This window comes from Balaenoptera ricei, chromosome 3 (assembly GCF_028023285.1).
Source record: "Balaenoptera ricei isolate mBalRic1 chromosome 3, mBalRic1.hap2, whole genome shotgun sequence".
Classification (NCBI taxonomy): Eukaryota; Metazoa; Chordata; class Mammalia; order Artiodactyla; family Balaenopteridae; genus Balaenoptera; species Balaenoptera ricei.
The window spans coordinates 102,628,797-102,640,599 of record NC_082641.1 but is presented as its reverse complement, the minus strand read 5'-3'; the positions used below and the strand labels follow the sequence as shown (position 1 = coordinate 102,640,599).

General features: G+C 38.5%; 1 protein-coding gene across 5 annotated transcripts in view; it reads left to right on the top strand.

The window, feature by feature from the left end:
• The first annotated feature begins 211 nt into the window (after positions 1–211).
• Positions 212–11,803, top strand: part of CEP120 (centrosomal protein 120) — a 77,902-nt gene continuing 66,310 nt past the window's right edge. Inside the window, exons 1-5 of one of the 5 annotated variants that reach the window (XM_059916956.1) lie at positions 212–336; positions 816–893; positions 4,582–4,738; positions 6,402–6,516; positions 9,425–9,566. In XM_059916956.1, the coding sequence (XP_059772939.1) occupies positions 845–893; positions 4,582–4,738; positions 6,402–6,516; positions 9,425–9,566 (463 nt within the window). In that variant the 5' untranslated portion in view covers positions 212–336; positions 816–844. Of the gene's footprint in view, positions 337–441; positions 567–812; positions 894–4,581; positions 4,739–6,401; positions 6,517–9,424; positions 9,567–11,803 lie in introns of those variants that run through there. The other 4 variants (XM_059916957.1, XM_059916954.1, XM_059916955.1 and 1 more) reach the window with 4 other exon arrangements.

The window sequence follows — 11,803 nt, the reverse complement described above, 5'->3', positions numbered from 1 at the left end:
ACGCTACTTGTTTACAAAGCATGGAAACTTGAGCAGCCGCGCGAGGGCAATTTTAGCTGATTTTAGAGTTCAAACTTAAATCATTATTTTTCTGTTACTTAACTTTTAAGCAGTGTTGACAATGGGGGCTTGAACAGAGCTAGTTTTTTTTTTTTTTTTTTTTGTAATCTCTATTGACATATTTCCCAGGCTATGTCTAGGGCGTGGAGCAGAGAACAAATCCACTTTCGTTTCTGGGGAACTTCAGGAAGCGTCTACTGCAGTGGTGCGCCTGCGCAGTTGGTCTCCACCATATTGCTCGCTTTCCTCCGTCCGGTTAGCAGGGGGCGCTGTGAGGTAATGGCTAGTCTTCTCCTCAGGGCTCTGGAACTTTGCATAAAAGGGTAGGAGGCGAAGCGGGCTGAGGGGCGTTCTATCCTCGACTGCCCTGGTTTCTATGACCCTTTGTCCTCCAGCCTCGCCCGGGCTGTGGGCCTGCGGGCCTGGTTGCTAGGTGGAAGGGGGGCGCGGCGTCGGCCGCGGCGGCTACCCGGGCGTTTAAAAAGCTACTACGCAGGCGGCAAAAGGTCCTCAGGCGGCGGACTCGCGTCTCCCTGAAAGCAGGCCGGGCCGGGTGGCCGAGCGGCTTTTGAGTCGGGGCCGGGTTGCGGGTGGACTGGCGGCCCGGGGCCGGGGAGCCGGGCGCGCTGCAGGCGGACCGCAGAGCGTGGTCCGGGTGTCCCGGGCCGCAGGCGGGTGGCGGGAACCTCGGCGGGAGTCCAGCCGGGGGTCGCGGGCTGCCAGCCACTCACCCGGGCTCCTCTTCCTCCCAGCAGACCCCGCCTGCGGGCCGCCGACCGCGACCATGGTCTCCAAGTCCGACCAACTGCTCATCATCGTGTCCATCCTAGAAGGTGAGTGGCCCGGGACTTGGCGTTTGCGACTGCTGCTTCCTGAATTTTAACAGAGTAGTATGGGACCGAGGCTTTGTTAACCTGAAAAGCCCTGTCATCTTTGCTTGTGCCGTCCCCAGAGACTTCTTCAAAGTTGTACACAGTGAGGTCTGTTGGGCAGTTGATTTAAAAATCCCTCAAGGGAGTATGAGAGCTATTAGGGATAGGTGATATTTAGCATGACTAGCCGTAGACCCAGAGAATGTTGGAAAAACGATTTCCATCAGAGGCAGCACGTTGATGTCTTATATTATGAGCCGAAAATGTGCCTGGAAAGCACGTTCTGTTCAGCAATCTCCTGGTAGTACCATTGGTGAGAACTTTGCTTTGACTCAAATACACGTTTCCTGCATTTGCAGAAGTGTTGCGGTGGCTATTCCCTTTACAGCTCTTGACGGGGGACGTAGAGGACTACAGTTGTCGAGAGGGTCTATTACACATGCCTCGAAGTTTGGTTTGTTGAATGAGTGACATTATTTATTTGGAGACTCACTGAGTGTCAGGCACTGTGCTGGGAATGGAAGAGTAAAATAGTCCTGGTTCTAAAAGCTAAGGGAATAGCATGGAGAACAGTAAATAATTTAAATAATTCATCATGATGTGGAAGAGAGAAGGACCACCTCTGTCTGGGGAAGCTGGGAAGGGTTTCCCAGAGGAAGTGACATTTATTTGGGTCCTAAAGGATGATTAGAAATTTGTCAGGCGAAAAAAAAGGAAGGAAGGGCGTTCCAGGCGAAGGGAAGAGCCAGTGGCATGTTTAAGGTATAGAAAAACAAGGCATGTTCTTTGATTGCTTGAATTCAGTGTGGTTGGAGAGCAGGTTGCAGGAAAGTGGAGGGTATAGGAGTGGATTGGTAAATGGAGGATAGGTTTTGAATAACAGGACGCGAAGAAGTCATCTTGAGTGGTGAGAGGAATGGCTGGGGACCCCTGCCCTGCCATGGGAGGTATCTTGTGGAGGCCTGGCACCATTTGGGTGGTGAGAGGAAAGAAAACATTACAAACCCAAATTTTGAGTTGTGGAAGAGAAGGCTGACCAGAAGCTTTAGTGTTGGGGCAGATTTAACTGTTAGGTTACTGACTGTTTAAAGACATAGGATTGAAATCCCATTGTAATTTGGTGAACGTAAGCTTTTGGACTTGGAACTGTGCCCATGCTATGAGGTAACAGAAATGTAAAGCGCTCTCTCCCTTCAAGGTTGTAGGGTTCTGTCTCCTTGGGGAGATCAAATTAATGTGCAGGACATATGTTGGGATATAATATAAATAAAATAAAAATCAATGATACGGGCTGTAAACGCAGGTTTTGGAGGTGGGAGAGGATGATGGCTGAAATGCCTTGAGTGGTAGGTAAGCTTTAGATAAGCGAGGATAGAAGAAAGTCATTCCTGAAGATGAGACAACCCAGGCCACTGTGGGATTGAGCATGGTGGGTGGAACAGTGAAGAGGTCAGCAAGGTGACCAGACCCAAGGAAGGTGAATATTCAGGAATATTGCGGTAAGAAATAAGCTTGTACAGATAGAGTGAATAGGCCTTGGAGGATCTTGAAAGCCAAGGAATTTAGATTTAATGTTCTAAAAAATAGGGAGCCAGCATATATTCCTAAGTAAGAAAAAGTTTTTTTGTAAATGTAGCTTAGTAGCAGCATGCAGCGAAGAGAACCTGGAGTCAGGAAGGTCGGTTAGGTGTTGCTACAAACATATCTAAAACTGGCCCACGGTCCTCCAAACTGTTCCTCCTCTTGTGTTTGTATTTTCATTCATTGTAACCATGCTGTTGCCTCAAGCCAAGACCCTGGGAGTCATCATCTGCCTGCATTCCCTCTCCATCCCCAACTTATAAATGGTCACTGAGTGTTGATTTTATTTTTCAAATAATAGTAGGTGCTTCATATAAACTTTTAAATGAACGAGTTTCCATTGTGGGTGCCTTGCTTTGGGGCCGTCATTATCCACCTAATCTACTGTAGTAATCTTCTCAGTAGTCTGTTTCATGAATGTTTTCTTTTCAGAAAACACTTAGTGTCCACCTTACTGTCTGGGGATAACCCTTCTGAAATGCAAATCTAATTTTCTTAAAATCCTTCGGTGTGCTGAGGGGTAAGGTCTATACTTAAGAGTGGCGTACATGGCCCTTTGTGGTAGACATGTTGCCTACCTTTTCAGCCTCATCTCCCCTACTGCCATATTTTCATGTGTTCCCAGTCCTTCAACTACATTGAACTGCTTGCAATTTCTTGACTACATTTCTAGAAATGCCCTTTATTCAAAATAAAATGATTGGGTTTCTACTATGAGCAAACTTTGGGCTATTTACTGGATTCCAAGGACAAAAATGACAGGGTCTCTGTTCTCAAGGTATTCATTGTCTTTGGGACGAGGCAGGCACCTGTTTGTTCTATTGCTTATCCTCTGTTTTCAAGCTTATTGGAGGTTGTAGTTAGGATAGTCTGAAAATACAGGGTTTTTTGACATATGAAATTCATTTGGGAAACTTAGTGATCTTTCAGAGCAGCTGAAAATGAGGTCCAGCTAGAGGCCTTCAATTAGTGCTAATTAGGAGAGCCATGCCATATGTGGTAAGACTCTTAATAGGGAGTTTCAAATGAGAACATCAGGTAGAAACTCACAGGTTTGCAATCAAGCTCTTTCTGGCCAGCTTAATTCCTTACTAAGTGGCTTGTAGCAGGGTGAGTAGCAGCAGGGATATATTTACTTAACAGTGGTTAAAACTCCCCTAACTGAAATCCTCCTCACCGAAATCCCCCTCACCAGACCTGTAAACATGTTGGCTGTAAGATTCTTAGTGCTTCTTTCTTAGTTTTTTAGCTTTCTGTTTTCAGTGTTCTAAGTTTGTCGCTTTCCACTAGACCCTCAATTACTCAAGAACAAGTACTCTGTTTTACTCTTTTTGCATCCCATTTTCTGGCGTTAATACTCGACTTTGAATATGCCTTCAACAAACAGTAAAGGAATGAGGTCAGGCAGTACAAATGAACAGTAATGTGTAGATAGAATATTTTAATATTTCTTGATAATATACAACATTGTACTTGAAAATAACATGAATGAATAAATGTGTTTATTTTCCTTTGGCTAATTTGTAAGGTATTCTTAACTGTGTTAGCAGGAAAATTAAGATGCAGGTAAATTTGTTTTTGCTAATTTATTTCTCAACTCTCCAGATGATTTAACTGTTCTATATTAAGTACTGGTATCGTAATATCTAAAATTGGTGTAATCACATTTTTAACTCTTTAATTCTAAATGTTATTAAGATCATTGCTGCTCACAGTGTGAACCAAGGACAACACCATGGACATCTCCTGGGATCTTGTTAGAAATGCAGACTCTCTGGCCCACCCCAGACCTACTGAACCAGAATCTACATTTTAACAGGGTTCCTGGGTAATTCGTTGCACATTAGTGTTAGAGAAGCACTAGTTTATTAATTATAGCTTTCAATTTGATAAATGTTTTTTATGAATCATGAATTTGAGTGTATCTGTGAGTATGTGCTAGTGAGGTAGTTTATGGACTATACAAGTCAACCACTGTTAACTTATGTCAGTTTTTAAAACACATGCTAAATGATCATATTTGACTCTTGTACACTTGTGGTTAACCTGTACAGTCTTTTTTTTCTAGGTCGCCATTTCCCCAGACGTCCAAAGCATATGCTTGTGGTAGAAGCAAAGTTTGATGGAGAACAGTTGGCTACTGATCCTGTGGACCATACTGACCAGCCAGAATTTGCTACTGAGTTAGCCTGGGAAATTGACAGGAAAGCCCTTCATCAGCACAGGTGACTGTTATTTTCAATTTGTTTGGCTCTTTTTTAGTCTGTTATAAATAAATACATATATATCTCTAAGTAGATAACAGTAATATTTGTTGAGTGGTTTTTTAATGTGTCAGGAAATTTGTAAGTACTTTGCAACAGTAATTCATTTAAACATCAGACTAACCCTATGAAGTAGGTATTATTTCCCCCGTATTACAGGTGAGAAAACTGAGGCCTAAGAGGTTAAGTAACTTGCCTTAAGTCAGTCAGCTGGACAGTGGTAGAGCCCAGCAGCCAGTTCAACTCCAGAGCTAAGCTTTTAACCACTACACTTAGCTTAGCTTGCTTTTTTTCTTTCTTGTTTTGCTAATGTCTGAGAGAACAAATATTCTAGAAGTGCCATCATGATGCCTACCCACTATTAAATGTGGGTTGGAATTCACTGTAATTTTTATTAATAAATTTATTGTATATTTTACCTGGCTTGCCAAGGATATATAGATATATATATATATAGTAATTATATAAGGTATTCTTTCTAATTTTACACTTGATTTTAGACCTTTAAATACTTTATTGGTATATAAAACATATTTAAAGTTATAGCTTCTTATTATTTCATGAACTATGACGACCAGAGCAGGCAAGAACACTAATACTTTTATTTTAAAAATAATTGAAAATATGTTTCCTCTGGGGAACATAGAATCTCTTTAATATTTGTTCTTTCTTAGTACTAAATGAAATAAAAGTACCAAGTTAAAAAAATGAAAACAAGGAGAAATTTAATTTCTTCTATTGTTAGATTAGTCCATGGACTTATTTGAAAGGGTATCAAATTCCTAGAGGATATTAGAATTTTGTATTTCATCTCAGTGACTTCTGGAATATCTGCTCAGACAGAGACTTGATATATTAGTGCCTGTCTTGGTGGTTGTGTATCTAATTGTGTTAGTGCAAAATGGTACCACTCTGTATTTGGTAGACTGAGAAAATAACACAGATAAATTAAATATAGAAATGATGATTTTTGTGCCAAGTGCAGATTTCATAGTCGTTCCATTAGATGACAGTGATGGCAAAATCCAATCAGCTTACTATATGAGTGAGCCAGTATAGGGGTTCCAGACTCAAAAGAAGCCATGTTATACCAGTGAAGGTCATGCTTATATGACCTTATCATGTAGCACATTGAATTGTTGTTAACTTAATTTTAATAATTTGTGATATTATGGCATTTAATTCTTAAGTTTATTTCATTTTTTTAGCAACAAAAAGAGCTATAAGCACATACGCGTGTGTATTTGAAGCTTTATGTGTGTGTGACAGTCTAAGAAAGACAATTTAAAATCAATCTTGAGAATTCATGGTAATTTTTGACTTTAAAAGAGTTCTGTATGTTACAGAAGCTTGAGAAACATTGATCTAGATGTTAGCGTCTTCAATGAGAGAGACTAAAATTTTTGACATGTTTTGTATATGACTTTAGTTGGTGTATAGATAAGTAGACATAATTAATAGTTCATGCCAGTTGAAGAGTTTTTCAGAAAGTATAGAATAGATATAGGTTATTCAACAAAACTATAATTGTCTTGATAGTAGTAGGCTGCTTTTTCAAAGCTAATAGAAAGTTCAGTATTAAGCAAAAGTGATTTTATTTATCACATAAATTGTTACGTTGCAGGCTACAGCGTACTCCTATCAAACTCCATTGTTTTGCCTTGGATCCTTTATCCTCATCCAGGGAAACTATAGGTTACATTGTTCTAGACCTAAGAACTGCTCAAGAAACAAAGCAGGTACTGACCTTTTGATGTTTTGTTACTGATTATGTAAACAGTTGGTTATATTCAATAGATAACAGATTGATGGAAAGGACATGGAATATTGGACCTAATAGATCATGGGCTTGAGCCAATATGGTAGTTCTTAGTTCTTATGATGAATTTGATTTAGAAAATCCTGACCTTTTGGTCATTCTTTTGGCCTAGAACCATCTTTCTCAAAGAAACTTCTCTCTGAGTTCAAGTCTGTGTTCAAGTTGCTATTACCTTTAACACCTTCAGCTCTTGCACTTCACCTTCAAAGGTGTGCCTCTTTTAGAGTTCCCTGCTTCAGTGGATGGTCACCACCCTCCTACCAGTTAGGCGAGCTAGAAATATAGAAGTCTTCCTTGACACGTCCCTTTCCTGGCCTCCTTGGCCACCCTTTGCAGCTGGTTTTGCCTCCTGATCTATCTGCTGTTCTGCATTTTCACACTGCCATCTCAACTTAAGCCACTCTCTGTCCTTCTTACCTTGGCTGTCTTAATAGTAGCCTTCTAACTGGTTTCCCTGCTTCCCGCTCCTTGCATTCCTTATGTAGTAGTTAGAGGAAGGGAATTTCTTGAAAAACACTTGTTATGTAAATAGTACTCCCACCACAGGAAGGAAGAACAACTCAGGGTCTTGATTCCTGTGCTTTTTGTTATTGAAAATGCTTCTTACGTCTTTTAAAATATCTTACAACCTTTTTTGTAATGTTATTGACTTCAGAAATTCTAACTTTCAGTTTTTCCTAATGACTTCTTTTGGTCCAACTTTCTTAAGAAAATAAAGTAAAAAAAAAATTCTTCTCTTTTATTTTAAAGTCCTCAATTGATTTGAATCTTAAATTAGGATTCTGTGAAGAAAAATTTACCTGTTACTAACATTTTTGGTATTGATAGCAATGATAGAGGCATACCTTGTTTTATTGCAGTTCACTTTACTGTGCTTCACAGATACTTTTTTTTTTTTTTTTTTAAACCAATTGAAGGTTTGTGGCAACCCTATGTCAAGCAGATCTGTTGGGGCTGTTTTCCAGCAGCATTTGCTCACATTTTGGTAATTCTTGTAATGTTTCAAACATTTTCATTATTATATTTGTTACAGTGATCTGTGGTCAGTGATCTCTGATGTTACTATTGTAAAAAGATTATGACTCACTGAAGGCTCAGATGATGGTTAGCATTTTTAGCAATAAAGTACCTTTTAAATAAGGTATGTACATTGTTTTTTTAGGCATAATGCTACTGCGCACTTAATAGACTACAGGATAGTGTAAACATAACTTTTGTATGCACAGGGAAACCAAAAAATTCATGTGACTCACTTTATTGCAATAGTCACTTTATTGTGGTGGTCTGGAACTGAACTTACAATATCTCCAAGGGTATGTGTGTATTTGCAGATGAGCCAGTCAGCCTGGCCCAAATTTGGAATTATTCAAAAGAAACTGAACTGCTTTAAAAGAGGACTTGTTTCTCCTCCATCCTTAGGTACTCATCACCTCTCTGCCCACAAGTCCTGAAAAAGGTTTTCCTTCTTTAAGCTTAGACCCTGAATACTTCTGCAGTTGCTTTGGTTTAAGAGAAGGTAAATCCTCTTAGGAGGAGGATATCTGAGCTGAGATCATGCCTCTAAATGCTTTTGGTGTTCCTTTTCCCCTTGTCTAGTCCTTGAGGGCAGTTTGTCATCGTATTGGTGAACAAAGTTAAGGAGAAATTTTTTTAAATTATGTTAGTTTTGGGAAAACCAAATATTGTCTTGTTTAATGTCTTCTGTTTGCCAGCAGAAGAAATATTTGAAGTTGGATAGTAGAATATTTGAATTTCAAGATAAATTATTCTCTATAAATAAACACAAACAGAGGAGCCTTGATTTCTTTTTCTGAGTTAATAACAAAAATATATCATAAATCCTGTGAACAGCTAAAAATCTTTTTTTCCAGGCTTATACTTAAAATTAGAAAATATCTGTCATAAGAAATACAGCAACAGACTGAGTTTTTGCCTTTAAAAAAAACTTGGTTGTGGATTTTTTTAAAATACCTGTGGGCTAGTTCACTCTGTTTTAGTTACAAACATAATTTGAATATAAAGCTGCAGTTTTTGGTTTTGATCACTATAAGCACCAGTTCCTATGCCTTTATATTACAGTGGTCAGAGTAAGAATGCTGTTTACAGGTATTGAAATGGTGCCTCTTCACTAATGATACACGTGGTCTTGGGCCATGAGATTTTGATTTCGGTATGAGAATTCTTGAGGTTACCTTGCGGTTTGGGGGAGGAGGTGGCTATTCAGGTAATTGAGGATACCTCATTCTGTGAGAAACCCTTTATATTTCAGTATCAGTCAAATGCATGGTTCATAACCCAGAACTCTACCATTAGACCTTACTTAAGTATTTTGTTAGTATTTTTATTAACACTAAGCTTTTCTTTTTCTGATTTGATATAAACAGAACAAAGCAGAAATGTGGCAGGCAGAAAAGGTATAACAGAAAAAGTGAAAAATTAAGGGTTAGGAAATGGAAAATTGATAGTCTTTGTTGTTGTTATAAGGGATGAAGTGAGATTGGGGATATGAGTGAAGATAGAAAGAAATACACGTACTGGGTTTCCTCCTCTTTAATATATTATTACCTGTTGAAGCATAGGAGTAGAAACAAGGAAGGCAATCTAAACTTATACTTAATTTTTTCACGAGGAAATTCAGTTAGTTTCCTAAGCAGGATTAATTTCTTTTGAGGAAAATGTGGGGAAAGAAAATACTTTAAAAGAGGAGAAAGTACTGAGAAACTACAGGAAATATATTTAGAACCTTATAAAACATTTCCCACTACTGTATATTTCCTATTAACAATTAAGGAGTTTTGCTTTTGTTTTGTTTTGTTGTTACTCTCTAGGCACCAAAATGGTACCAGTTGCTGAGTAATAAATACACCAAGTTCAAGTCTGAGATACAGATAAGCATTGCTTTGGAAACAGATACAAAGGCACCAGTGGATAGTTTTAAAGCAAAGGGAGCCCCTCCTCGAGATGGAAGAGGTTTGTGCATCATCTCTAAGGTTATTCTCTGAGAAGTTATATCTGTGCTCTAGAACTTGAGGAAGGGAGGGGAGGAGGTATTATAGGAAGATAAATGCAGGAGTGTAAACTGATCTTACTCTAGAGCAGCAGACAAATGTTGGGACATTGTTACACATGAACACTTGTTGCTCTTACCTCTTGTTTACAAAAATTAGAAATAGGGAAAGATTGTCTTTTCTTTATTTGATATATATAACAACAAAGCAGAATTTTATATTGTTTATAAAAATTGCTATTTAGGAAAATTTTCTTCCTAGGATGAGTGCAGGATAGCCAAAAATGCTTATGCTGGTCTCTATTAACTCAGCTGTAGTTTAAGAAAAGCTTCATTTTTTTTCCCCTTTATTTTTTAATTAATAAACCTTTTTTTTAGAGCATTTTTAGGCTCACAGCAAAATTGAGTGGGAAGTACTAAGTATTCCCAGATATCCACACACACACACAGCCCTCCCCACCACTATCAACATCTCCCACCAGAGCGGTACATTTGTTGAAATCGATGAACCCACATTGACACATCATTATCACCCAGTATCCATAATTAATATTAGGGTTTGTCCTTGGTATTGTACATTGTATAGGTTTTGACAGATGTGTAATGACACATATCCTTGATTGGAGTATCCTACAGAATAGTTTCACTGCCCTGAAGATCCTCTGTGCTCTGCTTGTTGATCCCTCCCGCCCCTCTAACCCTTGGCAACTACTGATCTTTTTACTATCTCCATAGTTTTGTTTTTTTCAGAATCTTGTATTTTTGGAATCATGTAGCATGGAACCTTTTCAGATTGGCTTCTTTCACTTAGTAATATGCATTTAAGTTCCTTCCATGTCTTTTTGTGGCTTGATAGTCATTTCTTTTTAGAGCTGAATAATAATCCATTGTTTGGATGTACCACTGTTTATTTAAACACTCAGCTACTGAAGGATATCTTGGTTGCTTCCAAGTTGGGGCAGTTAGGAATAAAGCTGTTACAGACATCTCTGCAGGCTTTTGAGCAGACCTAAGTTTTCAATTCATTTGGGTAAATAACAAGGAGTGTGATTACTGGAGCCTATGGTAAAAGCATGCCTAGTTTTATAAGAAACTGCCAGACTGTAAGAGTATATGGTAAGAATATATTTAATTTTGTAAGAAACCAACAAACTGTCTTCCAAAGTGACTGTACCATTTTGCATTCCCACCAGCAATGAATAAGAGTTCTTGTTGCTCCATGTCCTTGTCAGCATTTGGTGTTGTCACTGTTTTGGATTTTGTTCATTCTAATAGATGTGTAGTGGTGTCTCATTGTTTTAATTTGCGATTCTCTAGTAATAAATGATGTTAACATCTTTTCATGTGCTTACTTGCCATCAATATATCGTCTTAAGTGAGGTGTCTGTTCAGGTCTTTTGCCCATTTTTTAATTGGTTGTGTGTTTTGTTTTGTTGCATTTTAAGAGTTCTTTTTATATTTTTGATAACAGTCCTTTACCAAATGTCTCTTTTGCAAATACTTTTTCCAGTCTGTGACTTGTCTTCTTGTTCTTTTGACATTGTCTTTAGTAGAGCAGAAGTTTTAAAATTTTAATGAAATCCACCTCATCAGTTCTTTCATGCATTGTACCTACAGTGTTACATCTAAAAGGTCATTATCATACCCAAGGTCATCCAGGTTTTTCCTATATTGTCTTTTTAGGATTTAATAAAGTTTTCTACTTTACACTTTGGTCTATGATCCATTTTGAGTTCATTTTTGTGAAGGTTTTAAGGTCTGTGTCTATATTCATTTTTTTACATGTGGATGTCCTGTTGTTCCAGCACCACTTTTTGAAAGAGTATCTTTGCTCCATTGTATCACCTTTGCTACTTTGTCAAAGATCAGTTGACTGTATTTATGTTGGTCTATTTCTAGTCTCTCTATTCTATTTCATTGATCTTTGTGTCTGTTTCACCAGTACTACACTGTCTTGATTACTGTAGCTTTATAGTAAGTCTTGAGGTTGAGTAGTATCAGTCTTCCGACTCTGTTGTTCGTCAATGTTGAGTTGCCTGTTCTGGGTCTTTTGCTTCTCCATGTAAACTTTGGAATCATTTTGTCCATGTCCACAAAATAATTTGCTGGGATTTTGATTGGGATTGCATTGATTGTATAGATCAAGTCGGGAAGGACTGACATCCCGACAATATTGAATTGTCCTATTAGCATAGAATAT